Source organism: Lates calcarifer, linkage group LG13 (assembly GCF_001640805.2).
Source record: "Lates calcarifer isolate ASB-BC8 linkage group LG13, TLL_Latcal_v3, whole genome shotgun sequence".
NCBI classification, from domain to species: Eukaryota; Metazoa; Chordata; class Actinopteri; family Centropomidae; genus Lates; species Lates calcarifer.
The window spans coordinates 17,582,933-17,608,131 of record NC_066845.1 but is presented as its reverse complement, the minus strand read 5'-3'; the positions used below and the strand labels follow the sequence as shown (position 1 = coordinate 17,608,131).

The 25,199-nt window shown below is 42.7% G+C and overlaps 1 protein-coding gene across 3 annotated transcripts; it reads right to left on the bottom strand.

Annotated features, from left to right (window-relative positions):
- Window positions 1-252: 252 nt before the first annotated feature.
- On the bottom strand, window positions 253-25,129 carry si:ch73-138n13.1 (titin homolog). Of its 3 annotated transcripts, XM_051074983.1 has the most exons (15): window positions 24,868-25,129; window positions 22,896-22,989; window positions 21,702-21,765; window positions 20,265-21,568; window positions 20,066-20,156; window positions 17,577-19,159; window positions 16,268-17,528; window positions 15,270-15,395; window positions 4,107-4,222; window positions 3,109-3,274; window positions 2,793-2,955; window positions 2,472-2,605; window positions 2,169-2,311; window positions 1,959-2,047; window positions 253-1,852 (listed from the first exon to the last, which is right to left on the bottom strand). In XM_051074983.1, exons 4-14 carry the CDS (start codon window positions 21,551-21,553, stop codon window positions 1,972-1,974), a joined length of 5,148 nt encoding a protein of 1,715 aa, XP_050930940.1. In that variant the 5' UTR covers window positions 21,554-21,568; window positions 21,702-21,765; window positions 22,896-22,989; window positions 24,868-25,129; the 3' UTR covers window positions 253-1,852; window positions 1,959-1,971. The 3 variants fall into 3 exon arrangements, with proteins under 3 accessions (XP_050930940.1, XP_018524792.1, XP_018524793.1); XM_018669276.2 differs by having other exon boundaries at window positions 16,268-19,159; window positions 24,868-25,128; XM_018669277.2 differs by lacking the exon at window positions 21,702-21,765 and having other exon boundaries at window positions 16,268-19,159; window positions 24,868-25,128.
- Window positions 25,130-25,199: the final 70 nt, after the last annotated feature.

Here is a 25,199-nt window from a genome sequence, read left to right as displayed (position 1 = left end):
TACACACTTACATGCACTCTGGACTACACCCAATCTCAACCACACCAAATTTCCTCACACCTTTCTCGCAAATTTGGGTTGTTATTATCAGCGAGATCACAAAAAGTACCTGTGGAACTCTTGGTACTTTCAGCAACAAGATGGTAATTTGATTAAAAATTATTTTCAGTGACACAAAGCTTAAGGTTTTACAAGGAGTGCACACAACACTCATCGATCACAGAAAAAAAATAATAGACAGAGGCCTGTAGCTTAAGTCAAGTAAATTTTATTAAGAATTTATTCACTTTAGGACACTGGCCAGTACAACACAGTGCAATATACATCTTTACTTTCAAATAAAAAAGGACAAAGAAGGACATAAAAATAAACCCTCAAATCTTATGACAAAGTAAAACATCCATGTACATAGAAACCAGGGACAATCACTCCAAAGACTCAATCAACACATTCACTTGCATTGCATGAGCACCCCGACAATACAGGAGAGAAAACATGGCCAACAAGAGGGGGCAGAGGTCAGTGCTGTAGTGCATCAAGTGACAAAGTGCTTTACAGAAGCGCAGAGTGAGTGGGTGGATGGCAAACATGAGGAGGAAGGTTACAGTTAAGCAGGTGCAAATAGTCAAATTCGTTTGGAGTTCTGTAGAGTGTAGAGTCATTTAAACAATGTAGTGAACAAACCATCCCTCCACTGGAGCAGTGTGAGCCAACACCCCTACTCTGAGCCAGTCAGTTTGAGCAAAGCCTGGTTCGACAGTAAAGATTGTGCATGCACATTAATGGGGATAAAAATGGAGGGAGAATTGCACATTCACTGGAAAATACATTGTCCAAACATGATTGAGGAGTGTGTGAGGGCCACGAGGTCGATGTATGGCTTATAATGGATGCTTACAGCTACAATCAATCAATTTCTTAAAGGAGGGAAGAAAGGCTGATAAGTGTTTTCGTGGAGTGTATTTGTGCTGATAAGGAGTGTGCATGATTGACAGATGCAGCAATACGTTGGCCAAAAGTCCCCCATCCATTTTCACACAAAGACAAAAAGAAAAAAAGATATACAGTACAGTATGCAGCGACTGTGACACCGTTAAGTTGTGGGGTGTATTAAAAGTTAAAGTCTGTGGAGCCTCTACTGTAGTGATGCATCTTCATGTTTTCAAAACTAGCTCTCTGTCAATGATAATACAAATATAACATCTCCTGATTACACTTACTAACATGATATACACTTCCACTGACAATCAAGTCAGAGGTGATTTGTTCTCTATGTTCAAAAATGATTAGCGTCTGAAATGTTATCCTATGGCAATGCTTGTATGAGTCCAACCAACAACCTCCACAGATAACACACACGGCCGAGGCAGACACAGCCAACTTTTACGTATCAGTAAAGAAAGAAAACTAAATACAAACATGTTGTGGAGGATTAGCTGGATTGTCCAGCATGTGAAGAAGCACGTCCAGGATAAAGAGGCTTTGTGGTCCCACAAAAATTGCCTTTTCTCCTTTTTCCCCACTTACTTCTCCTCCTGGTCCCTATTAAAGTGTTCATGTGGAGTCCCTCCTGGTGCAGGAGAGCTCCCACAAGTTCAAGCATGAAATGGATAAAGCAGAGCAGCCTGATGTTTTTTTTTCTCCTTGCTTGTTTTTCCTTTTTTCCATAAGACAGAGACTCTCCGTAAAAAAAAGGCACCATGCACATTTATAGACCCAGATGGGGAGAGAAAAAACAAAAAAACACAAAACAAATAGAAAAAATACATCAGCAGCTGTAGATTTGCCTCTCCTGCTCTCTGGGTCAAACATTAAGGCTTCTGTTTCATATCTATTCATCTGGTAAGGCAACCTTGAGGAGAGAATGAGTGGAGAACAGGTGTCAGAGATGGAAATAATCATGAGCTTTCATTGGCTTTGTTTATGTTTTTTTGAAAAAAGAACACTAAAAATCTCACCTCATTATTTCCTTTAGCTCTCATTTTCATACTGACTCAATCGCTTCTTGGACTTCAGCTCTTTCAACCACTGGGGTGAGTCCTCCTCACTACAAAGATAGGACAAATATAGTATTATTAAGAGGAAAGTAAAAAAGAGAAGAGAAAAAGAGCTGAGAAGAAATCCTTTTCTCCTGAATGAGTCTCTTTTTCTCAAATGGTGTCTCTTACCCATTTTCTTTCCCACCAGGTGGGGGCAGTACACGCGCTGCCCGTGGAAGGAAGGGGGACTTAGGAGAGCGAGAAAGCTGGGAGGGAGAGGGAGCAGGTCCATCTGTTTGATTGTCAGAGTCACTCCTCTTCTTCAGCTGGGCCTGAGAACAGAAATGAAACATATTTGAGAACGTTGAAGTGAGTTGAAACTTTGCAAAACAAAGCAAGTGATCTTCAATATCTGTACAGTAAGAAGTGATGAATAGAAGTGGGTTCCTTTTAAAGAATTATTTCAGTTGATCGATCTACTTAAAAGCTCACCTTTAAAGCTGAAGGGTCCATCCCAGGGAACAGGGCGATCCTCTGTGGCTGAGAGGCGGCATTGAGGGGGGCGTCAGCTCCTCTGGCCTGCTCCTCAGAGTCTGAATCATCATCCTTGCTCTCAACCTTTGCCTCTGTCATGGGGAAAGCATACAACTGCTCTTACATACCAGCATGCAGTCGTCAGTTAAAAGGGATAAGAGGTGGGTTGCAGTCAGACATTCAGTGTATTTAAACTGCATGTCGACTAGAAGATTTGGGCTGGTTTAGTGTAAAGAAGAAAATAAACACAAAGATTACAGTTCTAGGGAGAGTGCTAACCTGTGGAGTCTCTGTAAACCCAGTCGTCAGAAGTTCCTCCCTCTCCCTCTCCCAGCGCTGCACTCTGACGGGCAGCTCTGCTGGGCCGTGTCCGCGGGGCTCGTTTCTTCCCCAGTTGGGCTCTGGAGCGGAGAGCGCTGGTGTCTAACAGAGTGGTCGGAGCCTGGACATGGAGACACAGAGAGAGAACGCATGAGCCAAGATGTAGGCACACATGTATAACTGAAAACACCAAGTGTTAAACATGAAAAGACCTAATTCCTGATATGTTCTGATTGGTACAAACATGAAAAGATAAAAACAAAACCACACTTACGTCAGGGAAAGAGAGAGGCTGGCTGTCTGCTGAGGATGGAGAAAGGACACTGTCCGGAGTGTCAGTTTCGATCTGAGAGGCACGATCACCTGGGGTGTGTGGGGGAGTGGGCTTCCTTGGTGAAGGGCTGAGGTTGCTTTCTGAGCTGGGAGTGGCAGGAGTGAGGCTGAAATAGGTTTTAAAAAAAAGTTAGGAAACATTTCTGAAAACAACTGTGTGGTTACTGTAATCATAGTTACAATCAAACAGAGTTTGAGTCATAGCTTTTCTTTCATTCCTGTCAACGCTGTGGAAGCTATGATTTAGATGATGCACCTAAAAACAGACTGCAAACCTCCCCCAGCAGGCAAAAACAAAAGTGATTCATATAAAAATATATCTATAACAGTATGCGATTTTACTTTTTACATTTTTTAAATACAAATTTGAATTATTGTCCCTTCTTATAAGTGTTGGTTAATGTTATGATATTATCTTCTGGCCACAGGAGGTCAGTAATAGATTGCAATGTAATGACTGAAAAGCAATCTGTCTGTTCCACGGGGCAGTGCTGGAGTTATTTGAACTTTTTATTACAAGCAACAATTCCCGCAATAAAAATTAATTCATGTTTGGACTCAGTGTTTTTAGGGCTATTGTTTTTAGAAAATAAAATAACACTGGTGTTATCATTTAGGCAATTCTTTTGTACACACAGTTCTTTATCAAAGCATCCATAATGAATGTTTGAGGAATCTTATCCAATTTTAGCCAATGCAGTCTTTTTAGTTTAGATCCATCCTCCATGTTTACATCTTTCACACTGGTGCTGCTGGTGAGGCTGGTAACGCAGTTGTGTTTGCATGCCTTTTTGCAACGATGTAGTAGGACCAGTCAGAACAGCTACACCCTCTTGTCTCTAAGGCCACTCAAAATAACCTATACTGTATGCACATAAACACACTGAGTGGATAAAAAAAATCACATCTTTGGATAGTGGAAACAGAGTGTATGTTTACCTGTCATCAGTGCGCAGGCCTGTCTCCCAGGTCCCATACTGACTATCAGTCTCACGGACCAGAGTCTCTGAGTTATTCCCCTCCTCTTCACCACTGACACTTTGCTTCTGCTGCACCTGCACCGCAACAGGGAGGGAGATAAGAAATGGGGACATCATTAATGAATGTGGCGCAATCAAACTGACAGACTAGCTTGAGAGACGCCAAAAGCAGCTCTTAGCTGACACTCAAAATCTGTGGGTGAGAGCTAACAATTGGACTCTTAAGTCTGGTAAATATCTGTAAGTGGTCCATTCAGATTTTTATTGCTTTTATTTCAAAGCTAAAATGCTGTGTAACTGATCAGTACCACATTATTATGAATAATGATAATGAGGAATCTATGTCATCACTATTAACATCGGTGTTGTTAGTAGAGTTGCATCCTGCTGAGTTTCAGCAGCCAGCAGTGCTAAGATGCATAATGAAAGGTGAAGGGATGAGTTAATGGACGCAGGATCAGAGCAGGGACAAAGACGTAGATGGGTACGTGGGTGATTGAGTGTGTGTTTGCTGTCTACTGAACCATGCCTCTTTTAATGAGGCTGGTACAGAGGACATACTGTCTCGAAACCACACAGAACTCACAGAGGCACGCCTGCGCATGAACTGATAACCCTGGCCTATATAGGAAAAAACAATAGAAAGTCCTTCAGTCCTCAGATGTCGCCTGAGGGGTGGACAGAGAAATGTGATACACCTGGCTCTGTAATTGCGCAGGTTGCTAGACTATGAGAGCAGTTCACTAGTCATGTTTATATGAGCAGTGACTGAAGATCAGAGCTCTCATTCTTAAAGCTGCATGAATGCTATCCTTGTTTTCTTTGTGTACATGGGAGCAGAGATACAAGAGTACGGCAAAAAGACTGTGAGAAAAACAATGAAACAGAAACAACATTTGAGGTGGAGTGTGACTGTGAGAATTTTTTCTTGAGGAAGCAAACGTAGCTGAAGAGAGTGAGAAAAAAGAGCAGCAGCGTAGCTTGTCATTCATCAGCTAAGCCTTTCCTGATGGGAAAAAAGAAAACAGACAACAGTGAGAGTGACATTCAGCGCTGCTCCCCGCATCTGAGAAAGCTCTTATACTCAAGTTCATCCTCTTCTCAAGGACTTACAGCACTCACACACTTTTCAAGTTGACATTGCAGGATCACACCACTTCACTTGAAATACACACACTTCTGAGTCCTGCTTCCACTGACAACAATGAACAAAACCCCTACTTCAAATCAGACTGTAGGTTGAACATGCAGGAAAACATACTCCACTTGTCTACTGGTGTTGGGGTCAATTAAACAGGGCAGCTAATCCAACCAGATGAGAAAGACTCCCTCTAAGAATAGGCTACAGAGAGATTTAACTGATCTACAGAAACACTGCTAAGTGATTAAGTTACTACTGTATCAAAAGCAATAGGTCAATAGCTCAATATCATCTAATGCATGGGTGTAGCTAGTGATAAAACCTTGAACATCTATAAACACACATCCTGCCATGTCACATCCTTCCATTAATAATACCTACAATGGATTGTGATAATAATAAATATATTATGCTGACATAGCCTAAGTTACAGGGTTAAAGGCCTCAGTATGTTTCACATAAAATGCATATTACCAAACAACCACATTCAAACGTGGGGTAAAAAGCTGGTCATTAGAGAGAGGGGCGAACCACAATAATCAACAATACTGTATTTGGGGATACCACTCTGCCAACTTTGTCTCTGCTGCACACCTAGCCAACTGCTGCGTAAAGTGGATTAGCTTAGTGGATCATCAGTTTCAGGAAGTTATAGAAATTGTTGGACACAGGCCCCCACAGGAAACAAGGGAAGAAAGAGGGGGACATGACATGCGACACAGGTCACTGGCTGAAATCGAACCGTGGATGCTGCATGTTAACGTGGCATGTGCAGTGACAGAGTGCTCCTCGCCCCCATTGATCACAGCAGACTTTTTGGCCTTGCTTCTAGTGACACCATGCAGAACAGGTATAAAGACTTCTGCCTTTAGACATATTTACATGACTAACTGTATAACCTTGTTTGTTTGGCACATACTAAGCTCATGAGTGTCTTTATAGGTGATTTAAAGGCCCAGTGTAGGGCATCATTATGAGTGTATCATGTAGTTGCGCCATCTTTGGTTCAGTTCCTGCTGGAGACCTTGGTATTATCTTCCTCTCTTTGCTGTACTCTACTATCACTGTTGTCAAAATGCCAGAAAATTTGAAAACTTGGCCATATAAAATTCTGGTGATAAAAATTCCTATCCTATGTGTGTATGTGTGTTATGCAACTTCAACACTCCCTCAACACACCCTCACCTGATCAGCATAGAAGAGGAACATTGCCTTTGCTGGAACATGTTGAAGAGAGGCACTTTTGTAAAGCAGCTAAAAGAAAAGGGTCATGGCAGGCTGCTCAAAACAGAATGAGTGTTTTAGAGGCTCATTCATAACCTCAGGCCATTTATTATTCAGTAAAACAGGGGCTTTTAGCAGCCTCTGTACTAAACTTTAGCTTTCTTTTTTCTTTTTTGGTGCAGCCTGCATTAATCTGCAGACAATGACTAGTTAGACAGGTTTATTGGACAAACAATAAAAAACATTTAAGTACTGAGACTGCACAGGTGTAGGCTCTGCTATCAACCACAAACATGGAGAAAATGGTTGATGACGGAGGCCCACTGAAGTAGCAGGTCCGGTGGCAATGATCTATAGCTGTCAGGAGGAAGGCTTTTCCTTAATAACATTAGCAATAGTCAGCTTCCCCCAGACAGGAAGGGTGTGTCGGAGGAAACAACATAACAAAGAGCGGATGAATGGAAGGTTAAAGGAGAGAAAGGGCTGATCACTAAATAGGGTTTAACTGACAATCTGAGGAGGAAAGGCCTGGAGCGAGGTCTTGGAAACTTCTTGATAATGCACTGATCGCTGAGTGCCACACATGAACCCATGACCCACGCACATGGGACAGAGAACCAGCGGTTTATGTACTGCTCCTACCTCACCAGTAAAATGGAAATGAGTAACTGTGTTGCTGTTCTTTGAAAAGGGAAGGGCTGTGCTGTAAAGCACCGAACAGATGGTCTAACATCAGAACTGAGAACAGTGAGTGAGTAAGCAGCTACTGTAGATATAATAAGTATGTTTACATGGACACAGCATCCAAGACGCAAGTCTATAACCCAGATTATGACACTGTTGAGGAATGTGTGTGCATCTCAGGATCCCATCAGTGCTGCAGTCTTTCTAGTCAAAATGGATACGCATTTCAGACCTTGCAAACCATAAAAATCTTTGTTAAAATGTTTACATAGTTAAGCATACAACGGAGATGAAAGTGAGTAGAGATCAAGACATGAGCTTATACAGGTTACTGTAAATGATATGTGACCACCTTTAATACTGTAAGACTATTAACAACCATAAAAAAAAAGACGTTCAGTCATGTTATTAGACCCACAGTATTCACCTGTCTCCATTCTCTTCTCATCTGCTCAAATCAATCTGGCTATGGTAGAGTGGGAAAATATGCTCTGCGTGCACTTATGCACACAGCAGTAATCAATATCAATATCCTACAGATATTCAAAACAACTGCTCCCACGAGAACTAATCTCATGTCAAATGGACATTCTAGCCGCATGTCAGAGGGTTTACACTGAGACAAACTCTGAGAGGCAAACCGAACAGTGCTGTTATTCTTTCATTACATAAGTGGTACGTACAGACTAGGGCTCAGTTCTGTACAAAGCATCTGGTAAGAACAGAGGAGAAGAATGTAAAACCCTGACTTGGCTTAGGAATTCAGCTCAGAGAGCGCTGGACCTGACTTAAAGGATTATTCTCATTATTTTCACTCGAGGGTTTGTTTTCCTGGTTTTTGCTAGTATGATGACTATCCTCATGTACCTTTGTCTTGTGTTGTTTGTGTCATTTATACCTGCACACGTATTTCCACTGATTAACTTGTTTTTGGTGAATATTTCACATTTTATTATTATTTTTAATACTTCCTAAATTACTTAAACTTGTGGTTCCCAAGTTTTTCTGCTTGTATTGACATACATCTACCACTCCTAACAGTAGGCTGGTGAGTTTGCTATCTGAACAGTTGGCAGTTTATATTTACACAACATCTGATATGACAGATGCCATGTCAGAGTACTTAAATGGTATAGAAATTTGGAAACCTGTCATCTTACAAAAGTCATCTGACATAATGAATGACTACTGGGTATCAGATGTCAATATCCATCTCTATGTACTAGTATAGCCATATGGGAAAACATCATGGGGTGCCAATTCAACTATTCACATTGAGATTTGGTAAAGCAACAATAAATTTCCTAAATGAAAAGTCGACCCTGATGTTAAGGATTGCAAAGTTCTCTGGTTAGCTCTGTAAGTGTTATAACTCCTCTAGGCTGAATCACTTTCAGCTGTCATACATACTTCAGGATTTCCATTTTCTGCTAGTAAGCAAAAGCTAGTTAAAGCAACCAAACACCAAATACACGACTGTGGTCCCGCACATCAGAGCCACAGGAGAGACAGTTATGACTGGACAGAAAATGAAACTAGCATCTGTAAATGTGTCACAGGACAATGGCACAGTTATCAGTAGTCTCCATCTCTGGACTTTTGAACCTGTTCTAACAGCACCAATTTCCACATTTCCTCCCTCCTCTCACTCATTTATTGGCTACCTGGCAGCCATCCATCCCATTCAACCATTACTGACCTCTTACTGTCACTCATCCACTTAACCACCGGCCCAGTGTGGAGACAAGCTGCTCCCAGAGACCACAATCACAGTTGGTGATGTCTAAAGACTAACTAAGACATGTCAACACAACTGACAGGCACAGAGACATCATGAAAACACCTCTTATCTTTAGGAGTTGTGACTCATGAGGTGTTGCACGACAGTTCAGTAAACAGGCATAACCTAAAGATAGGAACAACTCAACCACAATGTATCCATATCCTTACATAGGCTTCTATATTTATCCTTTACATAAAGCACAGACCAGGTTAGATGTCAGGGTGGAAACAAGTGACAGAAAATCAGGGAATTACAGTTTTCAGCTCATTAAGAGTCTGGTTTTTGGAAGATACTAATATTAAAACAGTAATCCCCAATCTGAATTAATCTTTCTCCTATAACCAGTTCTTGTGTCTAATTTTATTACTAATAACACAAATGGTAGATGGCATCATGACCTGAAGAACCAGTATAACAACAGCTTTTCTAAACAAAGACAGACAAACAAAGAAAGGTTTATATTGTGCCAAAAACAATATAAGATGGAGAAGGGATGAAAGCATGGACAGAGATATACGAGAAGCAGCAGGGGCTGTGCAGAACCAGCAGTTCTTGACGTGTTTGGCAGGAGACCAAATAGCTGATGAAGGAGCAGCTGTTAACACAGTGACATTACAAAACTGGGTGGACATTGCTACAAAATTACTTGAATTCCACTTGTGCTTTATTTAACTCCAACTGATGTTAAAGTAATACCACTGAGCTCCTAGTTACAGTAAAGACTGACTCTGTTGGTCAGTTTAAATGAGTCACACTGGTGCCTGGCCAATGCAATGCTACCAATACTGTTTGTGACTGGTATCAGCAGTGGAAAGTGGTACCAGTGCTTTCCTGCTGCGTGTTTGTACATTAAATGTGTGTGTTATCTTACAGCAGTGGGGGTGTTGGGTGCGGTGCGCCTGCGTAAGGACAGACGTTGCTGGCTGCGCAGGGAGAACCTGCGGATGGACTCCCTGCTGCGGGAGGCCAGGGAGCGCAGTGAGTTGGTTCTCTTGAAGTCCCCAGTCCCGTCCTCTCCCCTGCCTCCCCTCTCCACCGAGCTGGACAAAAAGCTGAGCGCCCCGTGAAGGGAGCGACGGACATTTCCCACCCATCCTGACACCTGCGACTGAGCCACTGACAGCTTGTCCCCCAGATACTCCATCACAACCCACTACTGGCGAGACCTGCTGTGTTAGAGTCTGCGAACTGAGCTGTGACTCTTGTTTTTACAGAAGCAGACAATCATTAGAGTCTAGTTGTGCTGGAGAGGTGGCTGTCCACAGACAGTGTCCTAGGTATTCACTGATGTGTGTTGCTGGGTCAATACTGCAGCAGTGAGGAAGGTGACAGAGAGAACAACAGAACAGAACACCACTCAGCTCTTTCGAGGTGGTGATGTTGGTGGCGTCTGCTGCTTACAGCACTGCAGCACAGACAACGCCAGTCAGTCCCTGGCCGTTACAGGACGAGCTTCTCCTCAGTTTCACTTCTAAATGGCCTTTCTGCAGTGCAGTCCCACTGGAGCCATCAGGACTCTGTTTCAACTCATCACTGTCAAGGCTCCAGACTGTCGGCCTTAAGTTAATTGTGAAGCTTTCTAATGTCTATTTCAATGCACACACGATATGCTAGCTATGATATGCTTGGCACAACACCCAAGAGGGCATGTAAAGGTTATGTAAGGCCAGCACTTACTATTAGTTATGCAGGGCACTACTCTGTGAGAGAGCCTGAAAACCTGCTGCGCTGTCTACCAACAGGTTTCTCAGCCATGTTCCTCTGGCTCAAAGTACACAAAGTACAAACAACTAAGAGGAATAATAATAGACTCACATCCTCAACACACCATTTACGTTTGGCACAACATTCAGTTATCTATTACCCTCATAAAGGCCGGCTGCACTGATAATAGAGTATGAGAAATGGATTTTTAACAACACTCTGTGACACCTCTGCCAATCCACCAGGTGTGAGCTCCTCTGTCCCGATCCCAGCCTGAGTCACAGCAGACCTGACAGCTCCTCAAGAGCTGATGTTGAGCTTTTTCCTCCAAAACAAGGCCCGGGGTTAAAAGTTGAGAAATCCATCCATCCAACAAGGCTACATCCCCAAGGTGCGTAGTACTATGCTACCTTCTGGCAAAAAGCTGGGAGGAGAAATGGTGCAGGACAGCTGGTGGCAAAAGGAAAGCTGCTGTAGTCATTCGTATTCCATTAGGAAAACCAGGGGGCAAACAACGCAGTGCTAAACAGAGGAAACAGAAGGGAGTACTGTGGTGGTGAAGTCAAATCCACAGGAAAAAAAAAGAGGAACAAAGAGAAAATGTTTCTCTCCTCGCCTTTTTCTGCAGGTACAGGCAGGTAGGAGAAAATGCGTCAGCAGTGCTGCTCTGTACTCAGCGCTATAGGACTCACCGTCAAGGAGAAACTGGGTGGAGAGAGGGAGTGTGGAGTGGACTCAGGGAGAGCGAGAGAGAGAGAATGGGAGGTCCCTGATTCAGAGCGGGAGGGAGAGAGGAGGGTGATATATGTTCTGCGGTGCTCTGACGCTTCAGCCTGATTCAGTTGCAGGGCAAGACAGAGAAGTGTCAGAGCCAGAACAGAGGAGCAGTGGAACCAAATGTAGAAAAAAGCCAGAGAGATGTTGCTGTTCATTAACATCTTCATTCAAAACAGAAAGGGAAAACTAGAGAGAAAGTGATGATTATAAAGTGTGATATAATCAGATAGGAATGAGTGATCATATCAAAGGGAAAACTATAAATAGACTGGACATACATGAGAGACATGAGTGAAAAGACAGGTGTGGCTCCACCAAGGAAATGAAGTCTGTAATGCTGCTCATTAACCAGTTTGTCAGCACAATGTAGCCAAAAGCAAGAATCACAACAGTCAAGTCAATGTTTGTTTAAATCTCGCTCAGTCAGACTGCAAAACATACAACCAACTTCAACGGGTCCCTGTTACATAGAGCCAGTGAACTGATACCCTAAATAAAGCCACAGTGGGCAACTCCAGAAGCACTTCACTGAGTTAACCTCAGCACAAACTGGGACACAGGGGCTGGATCCCTGTCCACCTATGCCCCCTACAGGTAATCTGATTAACTTTTCTTTGAAGTGCTGTATTTAAGAGAAGTCTGCAGCGAGGTTCTCAGTCTCTGACAGCATACCAACAGACCTCTCCCACCTAATCCTCAGTCTGAAAATATCCACCACTTCCTGAGTAACCTGAGGTTTAAGGACAAGATGACGTAGCCTTAAAAACCTAGATTACAGTTTTTTAACATCTCCTGGTTTGGATGGTGGAAGCATTACAGGAATATTATTATTTACCTGTGAAATGTAGGATCAGAAATTCTAACATCATTTTATTAATGGTATGCTCTCTAAACCTAATTATTAGTTTTTTATAATTGATTAAGTCCTTTTATCATTTTAGTTCTTTGTTCAACAAAGCATTTGCTGGTTCTCGCCTCTAAAATGTGAGGATTTGCTACTTTTCTCTAATTTATATTAAATCTGTAATACTTTTGAGGTCTGGACTGCTGCTTGGCCCATGAGAAATAATTCAATTTTATAGACTTATAAAATCGGCAAATCCCAAAACAAATTGTGAGATTACTTATTTGATTTATAATAGATCAGAGATGGCAAAAGAGTTTAGTTTCCTCGGGTTGGGTTAACATTTCCTCTATTTTAATAAAAAGATTAAAATTAGGCTTCAGCAGAAAGAAGAAACACATTACTGCTCCCTTATTTTTCTAATACCCCCTGCTCCTAATAAACATCATCTACTGGAAGTGACTCATGGCTGCTCAACACTTCCCCTCTCTGTCTGACCTCATCAGTCTGTGTGCAGTCCCAGCCACAAGCCTGACCAGCATCCACACACAGGAGATGAAATAGGATGTAGCCAACATACACACATATATTTTACACGATAACTATGTATTTTCAGTATTATGTAAGAGGACATACACATCTTACAGAGAAACATCTGTAATAAGAGAGATGTGCTATCACTTACCCAGAGGCAGTGTGGAGTCAGGCAGCATGACCACATGTACAACACAGCTCTCAGCCCAGTGCCCATCTCTGCTCTGCCCCACTCAGCAGCCTCCGACCGACTTAAACCAGTGATGTCACCACACAACTATTATCTCATCCGTGTGAGTCTGAGGACACACCCATCAGTAAATACAATGTGGGGAAATTAATCATTTCTGAGAGCTGCCAACACTGCCAGATTTTGAGGTTAAACATGAATTCTGTCAACCAGATTTATAAAACAGATCCTGTGCGACTTTTCTTATGGGTATTTATTTTTAAAACTAAGCAGTACATATCAACCTCAAAATAACCACTGTGTTTTTTATTTTGTGGTAGTGTTGCTCTAGCATTATTAATATATTAAATCTGATAATATCCCATGAACCTTTGGAATGTTTTTGTCATTCAGTTAAAAATAAATAACTAAAAAATAGAAATCTTGAGTACCTACTTCTAATAGAAGTACCACTGTTGAGCTGAAATAATCAGTAGATTGAAAGAAGATTAATAAACTATTTTGATATGTTATTACTCGTTTAAGTTAAGAATAAATTCATTTGTTTCAACTTTAGACTGTTGGTGGGACAAAACAGGCATCATGAAGATGGCATCTGAGCTTTAATTACAGTTAATTTTAGCTCTATACCAATGTGATGTTTTCTTTGATCTTAATAATAAAATATTTTTTACACTAACATTTATAAGGTTAAGCTAAAAACCTACCCATGGCATGGTCAAATTCAGAAGTGACATGGGGCATGTATTTGAATTACAAATGTTACAATTACTATGAAATGTCAAACTGTTTCTGCAGTACAAGAACTGATCGCATACATGTAATACAGAGGTGGCTATAAAGGTGTTATTGACAGGGGCAAACACATGAGGGGAGGCTGTCATACAGTTTAATGTAAACCATTATCATTTTTTAAATTCTATTTTACAATGTCTAATTTCACATGACATTATTTCATTGCAGCTTTAGTACCATTTTGCCATTATGCAACATAGTATTTCATTGTTTTGAAACACTGACAATAAAGACCCTTCTATTCTATTCTATCCTATTCTTTTCTATTTCCTGGGTGGTAAACATCTGCAACATGCTGAACTTCTTCAAAGTGTGTATTCTTGTACTTAATCAAACTATTTTAATTAGATTCACTATTGCCACCTTTTGAAGCAGCACAGCAGTTTCAGTAACTGTAACTCAGCTACTTTCAAATCACACCAAAAACACAAGCGCTGACAGCAGCACTGAGAGGAGTACCTGCACTGACACCAGGAAGGATGACACTCATAAACTAACAAACAACCACTAGATGGCAGTAGTGACCTTAAACTCATGGTGACCTAGTCTGAGCTATGTATCATAGCACTGTGCAATTATTAGACACAATGTACTTCTGGGTTCATAGTGTAGGCCTACAATTACAGTCTCGATGACAAAGAGCCAACTGAACCCAGCCTTGTATGGCTGATAAAACCTGATTGGATATGCTTGATTGCATTTGATAAATGTGTGTATGCGATGTGTTTAGTTGGAGATAAGCAGACCAATTTTAGTTCACTGATTTCAAATTATAAGAAAAAGCAGATCTGAACTACAAGGTTACATGCTGGGAATGGTGTAACCAAGCAGCACAGAGGAACAAAGTCACACAAATATTACATGTCTATTTGGCCGCAGGACACATGATCATTGCGGGCCATTTCACTTCACAGGTTTCCCTGAGCCATGCTGACAGGCTTCCAATAGACGAGCAGTGAAAACATGCACTCATTAACCATTTGTCTAATCCAATCCTGAATTACAGGCCTGAGAAGCTGTTTGGCCGCCACTTCCCTAGAACGTGACGTGGGATGGGTGGAGGTGAGTGTAGGAGGCCATGCCATCAACATTAGTCACAGACTGTTTACTACCTTAGCACAGCAGTATTCAGCTGTCAACGATCAGTCAACCAACTGCATTCCACATCTACCTATACTCTGTCTTGCCAATGCACGAGACACATATACATGCTTAAACACACACATAATATTTCTCACACTCAAGTGCACACTGACTTTCCCTCCCTGTCTCCACAGAGCTGCGCAAGAAAACAGTCCAAATGAAAACAGTGACTGCAACAAAGGGCTCGCAGCCAGCCATCAATCGGAAGGAACAACTTGGGCAGCAGTTTTAAATCTCACTGGGTTACAGGTTTCCTGGAACACAGTATTACTGTTGCAGAGGCCAAGCTGCAGCCTGACTCACCCAGCTGTGGCGGTCCCGCTCTCTGTGGGCACTGCGACTCCTCATCCTGGAGAGGCTTCCTTCCACGGCACTGCTTGAAGGAGCTGATCGGCGTGAAACGCTGCGAGATCGCATCCTGTTCAACTCCTAACAATACAAAGGGACCAAAGTGAACTCCAAATCTGCCTCTCCTAATACCAGGCCAGTGTACTGTGAATCCTGATCATTCTGACTGACCCCACTTGTAACTACATTTAAGCATTCTGACTTTTTTCAGGTGCTAGTTTGTTGCTGATGGGTTTATTTTCTCAGTTATCTTGGTATACAGTGTAACTACAAGTTGGACACAGTGTGCATGTGCATGGTCACTCTTCCACTTGCTCAAACTGACACACACATATACAGTAGTACAGTCCCCAAAGGAGCAGAGGTACAGCTTAACTAACAATGAACCAGCATAGATTAATGGACTTTGCTTTTCTAAAAATATGATTACTTCATATGATTACTGCACATATGTAGTGTATATTGAAAATGAAAATGAAAGAGAAATGGCAATGCCTGAACAGCAACCTTTTTTGTCTTTTAATTTGAAATACATATTGCTGACAGGTGACACACGTTAGTAAGGCCAGTTAACTAACAAGTGAGATTTGTCTCAATTAGTTGTTAACTAAATATTTATACAGAGAGAGGATAAAGTTTTACCATTATTTTCACCATTTCTTGCAATTCATTTTAGCAATTTCAGACTGGAATGATGGCACACGTGTAAATGTTTTGGTGTGTGTTAAAAAATGCCTGCATACACTCTATTCCAAACTGTTTAATTCTGGACACCTACAAAAATACTTTAACAGTTGAGAGAATATGTCATACAACCTTTTAGAGATAACATTCTGACAACAACCTGTATGTCTGCATGTTGATTGTACTGTGTTGCAATCTAGTCTTGATTTCCACAAAGAACACCAAAACCACCAAAGTATTATTAGTCTTTCATGGATCCTCTGACTCACCTGGGATCCCTGTGACCTCCTGTGGCTCCGGACCTCTCCCTTGCTGACTTGAGGCTGTGGCTCTCTGGGGAGCCAGATCTGCTCTGCAGGGGAGCTGCTGGGGAATCCACCAGGAGAGCTACCGGTTTTGGCGTCTGTGTTGGGAAAAGGGGCCAAGTGAAGTGGCTCATCCAGCAGGGCAGACCAGTGCCTCTGTGGAGCCACGGACCGTTCCTCCTGCCTGAGGAGGAGCTGCTCTGGGCTGACTTTGTTGGAAGATTTTCTGGGTTCAGCCACAGGTTTGTCCACAGACATCTCGACAGGCCGCAGCTCCCATGGGTCCTGTGGAGACGTTGTCCACACTGGCCCAGAGAAACCCACTGATGTCTGTGGTGGCACCCTCCAGCTGACATCTCTCTCAGGTGTAGGCTGTAACTTGGCCCCAAACCCAGTGTCCACTCCCTGACTACTAGAGACAGGAAACAAGTCTTTACTGGGGAAGGGCTGGATTTGTGATGTGAAAGTGTCGATGTCAAGGATGGCAGGTTTGTAAGACTCCTCAGCTCTTGGAGATGGTTCCTTCCATCGTGTTGAGGGGTCACTGCGCTGAGAAGGAGCTTTGGAAAATGGGTCACTTCGGAGCACAGAGTCCAGATCCACCACTTTAGGCTTGAGAGGTGAGGATTCCAGCCTTGCCCTCTCCTGCTTCTCTTTTAGTCGTTGCCTCTCTGCTTCTTGCTGTTTGGCTATCTGTCTCATTTTCTCTGCCTCTTCCCTCTCCAACTTCTCCCTCAGTCTGCATTTCTCAAGCTCAATTTGTTGTCGCTCCCCCTCTGCCTGCTTTTGCTTTTCAAACTCCAGAAGCTGTCTTCTCTCCATCTCTTTAAGTCTCTCTAACTCCTCCTTTATCTGCCTGTCCTTCTCTAGTTCTCGTTGTCGCAGCTTCTGGTTTTCTAACTCCCGTCTCTCAATATCTAGTTGTCTCTGCCTCTCCAGCTCTCTCTGTTTCTCCAGTTCTCTCTGCCTCTCCAGCTCCCTGTGTCTCTCCAGCTCACTCTGTCTCTCCAGCTCTCTCTGCCTCTCCAGCTCCCTCTGTCTCTCAAGTTCCCTCTGCCTTTCCATCTCTCTCTGATGCTCCATCTCCCTTTCTCTTTCTCTTTCTTTATCAAGTTCCCTCAGTCTTAACATTTCCTGTTCTAGTGCCAACTGTTTAAGTTTCTCTGCCTCTTCCCTCTCCATCTTCTCTCTAAGTCTCTGCTTCTCAAGCTCTAGTATCTGCTGCCTCTCCTTTTCTTTCTGCTTCTGTTTTTGAAACTCCATCAGCTGCTGCCTCTCCAACTCTTTGATTCTCTCCAACTCCTCCATTTTCTGTTTCTCCTTCTGGATTTCCAGCAGCTGTCTCTCCTTGTCCAGCTCTCTTTGCCTCTCCTCCTCCTTTTGTCTTTGTCTCTCCTTCTCACGCTGTCTCTGCTTTTCCTGCTCTCGCAGTTTCTGTCTTTCAATCTCTTTCTGTCTCTCCAATTCTCTTCGTTGTTCTTTCTCAAGTTGCCACTGCCTTTCTCTCTCCAGCTCTCTCTGTTTCTCTCGCTCCAATTTCTCTCTCTCCACTTCTTGCAGCCTCTGTTTTTCAAGTTCCATCTGTTTCTGCCTTTCCAGTGCACGTTGTTTCTTCTCTAACTCTTGTTTCTCCTTCTCAAAGGTCTTCTGTCTTTGCCTTTCAAATTCTCTTTGCATCTCTCTCTCCTTCATTCGTGCAAATTCTAAATGTGCTTGTTTCTCTATCTCAAGCTGTCTCTGTTTTTCCCTTTCAAACTCTTGCATTTTTGCTTTCTGTTTTTCTGTCTCCTTTTTTGATTCTTTTTTCTTTTCAACCTCCATCATTTCCTCTGTCGTCTGTCTGTCCAACATTGATCTAATCTCCCTGTGTGACATGTGACTCCTCATCAACAGCTCCTCAACTTGATCTTGAGAGGTTTTTCCAAAAGCTTCATCTAATGATGGATTCCTCCTAACTGGAAGAATCTTCCCTTGAGAGCCCCCAAGCAAAGACCTCATAGAGAAATCCTCAAAGGGCAAAGCCATGTCCCCTATGTTTGCTCCTGTATCTACAGGAGAAACTGGCTCCTGTATTTGTCCAGTCAAAGCAAAGTAGGTTGCCCTGGGTTTCTGCTGTTCTTCTGCCTGGAGCATTTTCAAACGTTTAGGGGCTGCAGCCACTTCCTCCTGCTCTGCCTCTCTGTGCCTGTCTTTATCCACAGCCACTTGTCCGTCCCTTTGTGATTCCTTTAGCATCCCTTTCTCAATGCCTGCATCTTGGTCGAGGTCTGTAGGAGTCCACTTCTGCAAAGCTCCGACTCTCAAATATCGTGGCTGCTGGTCTGGTGTCACCGCCAAACCTGGTTCTGGTTGTGTTGGTCCAGTCCTCTCTGCCACCGACCTGCTCCCTTCTGAGCGCCTGGAGCGCAGTGTCATGGCCTTATCCTCCCACTGTGCTGATGGGACGTTCTCACTCACTGCCCTGTTCTCTTCGATTGCCTGCACTGTGTCAAAGGCATGTAACACCCGCAGAGGACTTGATGGAGATAGAGGTTCTTTGTAGGTGGCAGTGACCAGAGTTCCCTCATCTTCACTATTTCCTCTCTTAAACGACAGGCTGCTGAGCGAATCCTTGGGCTTGTTTACAGGCTTATTCTCCTCTACCATCAGCACACTGTGCTTCTCCACAACATTTTCAAACAAGGATGCTCGCACCGTCTGTACTTCTCCACTGGGACCACTCTCCTTCGATGTGGCAAAAAATGTCTGTCCTGCCTCAGGCCCTTCAGGCGTGACGGCCTTTTGGAGCTTCTCTTGGGAATCTTTAAAATCCACAAACATCCTGTGGTCGCTGGGGGTAACAGATAACTCTTCATTCTGACAAAATAAAAATAAAATTTGTTAAGTGATAACTGCAAGCTTGCAACTTGTCTATTTGTCCATTTTTTTCCTCTAAAACCTTTTCACTAACTGATCACGTTGTGACAATGAATATGGAGTAATATCAAAGAAATAAAAGCTTTAAAAACCAACTGAACTTATACACTTTTGACCACAAAACCAGACATTAGAACAAATGTGACTCAACAACAGAGCAGGAGAAAGTACAGCACACAGAGCAATTCAAGTGATTGAGTGAACAACTGTCAGCGTAGAAACGATATCCCCTTGTTCTGTGCTGGCCTCATAACATTGGGTGTGGTGCAGAGGTGGTAATCAAAGCCTTTCTGTGTTGACCTTTTCCCAGTGATCTCCTCTCTGTGTGTTTCATAACCAGCAGCCACCGGGGGTGATTAATGTGCCGGCTGTCTCAGGTTTCGCAGCTTTGTACGTCTGAGGCAGTGACAATACTTTTGCCTGCAATGCCCCATTTCCTCTAGGGAAATATTCCTCTCAATGCAGAAAGGTAAGAATCGACAGCAAATGTAAACACTCTTTTTTATCAAAGCTATATTTCACAATGATTTCCCTATTCATGTATCCATTTACAGTAGAAATTACATAGGCTAATGCATAGTTAAGCTCATCATATTATCCCATCATATTACTTCTATTAGCAGCCCTCATTTGTCTTCTCTACTTTTTGTTATATGTCTTGGATTTTATTTTTTACAGGAGATGACAGGGAACACACTAAAATGGAACTCTGTTTAGAGGATAGCATGTGAAAGCCTCTCCCTGCACTGATGTGAAACAGTTTCTCATTGTTATTCTCATTTGCCTGCTAAACATAGACTGAGCCCAACAGAAACCAGTTCCTAAGAAGCTTAGTCCCTCTCTTACCCTCTTCTGAGGATCTTTGCTGATCTCATGGTGGTCTGTTGCCTCACTGAGGGAAACACTGCCAAGGTCGGGTGACCTCTCGGATGAAAACCTGATGAACATACATCACACAAGACAAAAGCCATGCATGACAATGGAACTCCTCAACAAAGACACCGGACAAAAGCAAACCAAGGAGACATTAAGAGACAGCGCTTACCTTTTAGTCAAGTCAAGGGGCAAGGGGCGGGGCTTCAGTGCTGGTTTCATGATGGGACTCTGAGTTGGTGTTGTATCCTCTGTCAGCTGCTTGATGAGCTGTTTGACACCCACCGGTGGTTCGTTTTCAGGGACTGGAGAGTGAAGATCTGACCCTTGGCCTGCGGCACCAGTTCCAGGAGTGGAGGACGAATCAAGGAGGAGACTGATTCGCGACTTAATGCTAACCCTACGCTTATCCTCATCAGTCTCTTTCACAGTCATTTCTTCTGTCTTCTTGATGCTTTCATCTGAGACGGCAGGCTTAGCTACACCTTCAGTACTTTGTGGTGTGGCACTCCTGGGGGTTTTCTCTTGCTCTCTCTTCTGTGGCAGTGTCTTCTCCTCTGGAGTGTTCTCCTTAGTGTTATCCTTAGGACTATTACGGTGCAGTGAAAGACCGATTGACTCAAACTTGGACGTGAGATCAGCAGAAAGTGGTCGTCTTCCAGCCCAGCGAGGGGCAGGAACTGGTGCTTCAGTCTTAGTTGGACTGTCAAGGAAAATGGCTGATACAGGCCTGGGCCTTGAGCCTCTGGGCTGAGGTCTCATTTGCACAGCTGCCTCAGGTTTAGCTTTTTCCTTTTCTTCTTCCTCCTGCCCTACCTGCGCAAGAAAACCCATGGACTTGGCTCTGGTAATAGAAGGCCCACCTTTGCTGGCTGTCATCTTTTCCCTCTCATCTTCCTTTTTAGTGCTTCCAGACCACTCTGCAGCTGCAAATTTTTTAAGGCTCTTGGAATAGCTCAAGCTTGATGGACCAGGTTTCGGCCTCTCTGCTGGCACAGAAGGAGTGGGTTTGCTGGGGGCTCCAGGGTCAAGAGGAGGAGCTGGTTTAAATGGCTGGACTACTGGCTTGGTTGTTTGTCCAGTGTTCAACTTAGATGTTTTAAAGGAGGTAGGGGCAGGACGGTTGGGATTGGTTGATACTGGCCTGGGTTTAACAGTGGCAACCGGCTGCTGTGGTTTTGGACTGTGTGGAAGCTCTGGTTTGTATCCAGCAAGACGAGTGGACTCTGGTCGGGGTTTGGTCTGGGGCTTAGGGGCAAGTATGGGCTTAATGGTGGGGTTTTTATCCACAGCAAAGGGTTTTGGAGTCAGCCTTGGCTTGGGTCCTGGGACAGGTTTGTTAGGCTCTGGAGTAATGATACAGGGCTGGTTGATGGAGTCAGTCAGGGGACTCAGGTGAAGTCGCCCACCTGCCACTGTCCTCGCTACCTCCCCAGTCTGAACCTCCACCTGAGCAGCCATCTTCTTCAACAGCACCTTGAAGCAAAAAGAAAAGTTCTTCTATGAAGAGCAAAACCAGAACTAACCTATAGTAGTTTTCATTATTGAGATTGTCAACCACTGCAGTAATCATGCAAAATCAACTCATTATTAACCTCACTGCACTCACTCTATCTAGCCATTACTGTGGACTTTGTCTTGGGAGTGCCTTACACTGCAGCGCAATTATAAACCTGAGTGAGAAAGATATTTGCACAAGGTTATTGATCACTCTAAAAGGTTAAAGCAATCACTGTCACACTGTCATTGCTTACTGAGAACAGAATCATCATTAAAATTATTAGTAAGACCTGTGGATTTTTTCCAATTATGATGAGTTAAAATGTCCACGGTGAAAAAGGCTTATTATGTATGAAATTAAAAACAGATTTTTTTGGATCACTTAAACTAAATTATGTCACACTAATTTAACAAAATACTGTGGATACAACACAGCCTTTTCCACATCAGACATTTTGACTTGAAAAGCATGATGTTAGTAATAGCATTAACACTGGCACAGGTCCATTAAGGTGCCCTAGTGAACCAACATGCACAACAGCCTAGAGTTGGCAAAACAAAACAGGGTGCAGTATATTTTGACATTTTTGCCACATTTTTAGATACACTACATTTGTTTAGCTACATACTTGGCATACTCTTTTGGTAGATGTCATGTTAATGTCCTTTGCACTACATTTTACTACACATTAAATCACATAATAATAATCATAATCACATAAATCTATGTAAAATGCACATCAAAACTGAATTACTGAATTACCTGAGCATCAGCCATTAGGACTGAATATCTTTAAGGTGGATCCTTAGACAGGGGAGGGGCTGGACAACTGTACAATGTCTTTTGTTTTCTTTTTCATGTTGCAACACAGGCAAATCAGGCTTTGACATGAATGGGGGATTCCTATGCAAACTCACACCAGACTGCCATGAAAGATTCTGCCCTTCCCCTAATAAACTTTCATATATTTATCTTGAACAGACTCTTTAGTCTAAAGGAGCTATAGTGAGATAATCACAGTTCATCTGTCTCCGTTCTTTTGACACACATTGACAATAATCAGTTTTATCAGTTGTTTCTATAGTTAGAACGAAGATAGAAAACATTTCAGCTCAAGCACTTCTGTGCTAGCCCTTTAAGAGGCTCCTTCTTCACAGCTGATAATGCTTTCCACATGTTGCTGTGTTGAGGTACTTTGTTATACAGACCAACAACAGTTTTTCTGTTATGACGAGTAACAATTTCTTTTGGAAAAATGACAAGCTAGAGGAAACTGCTGTGAACAATCCCAGCATATCTTACCTGGCCAGATGTCAACCGTCTGCCGTAGAGCTCTGGCTTTTGTTGTAACCAAGCAGCGATGACATATCACAAAGGAGGAAGGAGTTGAAGGAGCCTAAGAGGAACACACTTTGTGTCAACAAAGCACACAAGCTTTTCACTCATCAAGACTGCTCAGCTTAAGGCTGTGATAGACAAATCACAGCAGAGCTACTACAGGGCTGTCCAGCTGCTTCTTTGCTATGGGTTCCTCACGCCCCCATACAGAAGCAAATAGATGATGTTTACACTGACACAGACTTGAGTAAACGTAGTCACACCCGAATGTTCGAGCTAATGGCATATGTCCAGATGTAAAGACAACAAATGCATGAGGAAAAGTCATTAACTGAATGCTACCATATGTTTACCTTTTCCTGTTGTTATATTTGCATTGTTCCCCTGATCACTGCTTACCTGCCATCACACACACACTACGTACCATATCCATGCAAATTCAATCTGTGAATATTGGAGCTATAAATACTGTAAACATGGCTGTCTGCTGTTCTGCTCTGTGTGTGAACCATGCCTTACCATGTCTACTCTCTCTCTCTGCGCATCTCATTGTGTACATCAACTGATAAGTTATGCAGATAAGTACAACCTACTTAGCTGCTGATTAAATTATTTTAATCCATAAATCTACTGTACAGATGTGGGAAACTGAAAGAAACTGAGGCAGAATGATGCTGAGAAAACACACTGATTTGTGCTCAGCTAACAGAGATTGAAAAGTTGAAAACTTGAACTTTGAATGTTGACAGGAAACGCCTTCGCTAAGATGGAATGCTAAACATTCGCTGTGATGGTGGGTCGAGTAGCACAGCAGGGATTTGGATAGTGTCTTCCTTATATAGCCTTAGACATACAAATATTACAAAAGTCACAAGGAAAGCCACAAACAACAACAGTAAAGAGGTATTTCTTCTAGCATGATACACACATATGTGTATCATGCTAGAAGAAATTAAAAACATTCAGCAGGTATCTTCAAGATGTGACAGTAACAAAAGACAGACACATAGCAGGAGGCACATACAGAAGGAAACTAGAGAATGGGGTAAACCAGCATAGTATTTGGCACAGTGTGTCACAAGCAAAAGATATCGTCTGGTTCAGCCAGTTATACAAAGGAAACTTGGACTTGGACAACTTCATGACAACTGATGAGTTCACAACTAAAAGAAGAAGTATAGTTTTTCTCAGGTGAGTTCTCTCACAGCGTACAGCAAAGCCTTAAATTACAATCTACAGTGTAACAATACAACATCTAAAGCTATCATTTAAGATGTCTGCTGTCATTCAAGAAGACTGTGCAGTATCTTGTTGAGTGTCTGTAATATTCATCAGTATTAATAAGAACATGACCCAGTAGATTAAGGTAAGACTGGCTGTTAAAGTGCCACAGTTAAACAAAAGACTAGATCTAATGTATATATAGGTTCCACCAATGAGGAACATAAATACAATTATTCAACTAAATCTAAATAAATCGTAATGCCCAAAATTTATTAATTCTCTAAGCTGAATTAATTCGCTAGTGTCCTTTAATATCTTTTCCCATTAAATTCAGTCTGTCCCAGTGCAGAATTGGCAACAAGTGTCATCTCTTCCCCCTGTCCTGCCTGCTCACCTAAACTACCTCGTATCGTGGACAGTGCCCGGTCCAGCTTAGCAAAAGACAAGAGTTGGCCTGTTCAGAACAGGAGTGCATTTTATGCAACAAAAACTGTGCACAACTATTGAATGAGCACGGTGCATTCAGAGCAAACGCACATTTCAAGGTGTCAAATAACTGCGGAGACCTCAAAAAAGAGGAAAGATAAACGCATCAACAGCTTGCTGGCTAGCAACCGTAAGCTAACTACTCAAGAGGCTGAACTCGCAAAATGGAAACACTGACTGAACCTGTCCTTTGGTGGCTGTTTGATCCGAGCTGGAGACAACTTACCAAATGGGAAAGTCAGTTTTGCCTCTTCTCTTGACGAAACAACTTCAAACGCGATATATTTAGCCAACTTAGCAGAATAATTACGAATCGTGACAGTTGGTTAACACAGGTGCTAGCAGTAGCTAACTTAGCTGGTTTACTTAGCTAGCCAACTGGCTGGCTATCCCGTCTCAGGTTGCAGTGTTGTTGACAAGCTGGACTAGACGGGGCTGAACGAGCCGCCTGACGGGTTAGCCGCTACACTAGTGTCAAGTGAGCCAACACGACACGTGTCTTCCGGTTAGTACTTTCAAGAAAAACTATAGCACAAATATGAACTGGAGCCAGACTGC

Bases quoted from the DNA above. Each gene is read 5' to 3' on its own strand.
- si:ch73-138n13.1 (XM_018669276.2), bottom strand. From the start codon at position 21,553: ATGGCTGCTCAGGTGGAGGTTCAGACTGGGGAGGTAGCGAGGACAGTG. The intron at 15,396-16,267 runs GTGAGTCAGAGG...TTGTATTGTTAG, and splicing joins GGAGGTCACAGGGATCCCAG to GAGTTGAACAGGATGCGATC. The intron at 2,956-3,108 runs GTAAGTGTGGTT...CTCCATGTCCAG, and splicing joins AGCCTCTCTCTTTCCCTGAC to GCTCCGACCACTCTGTTAGA.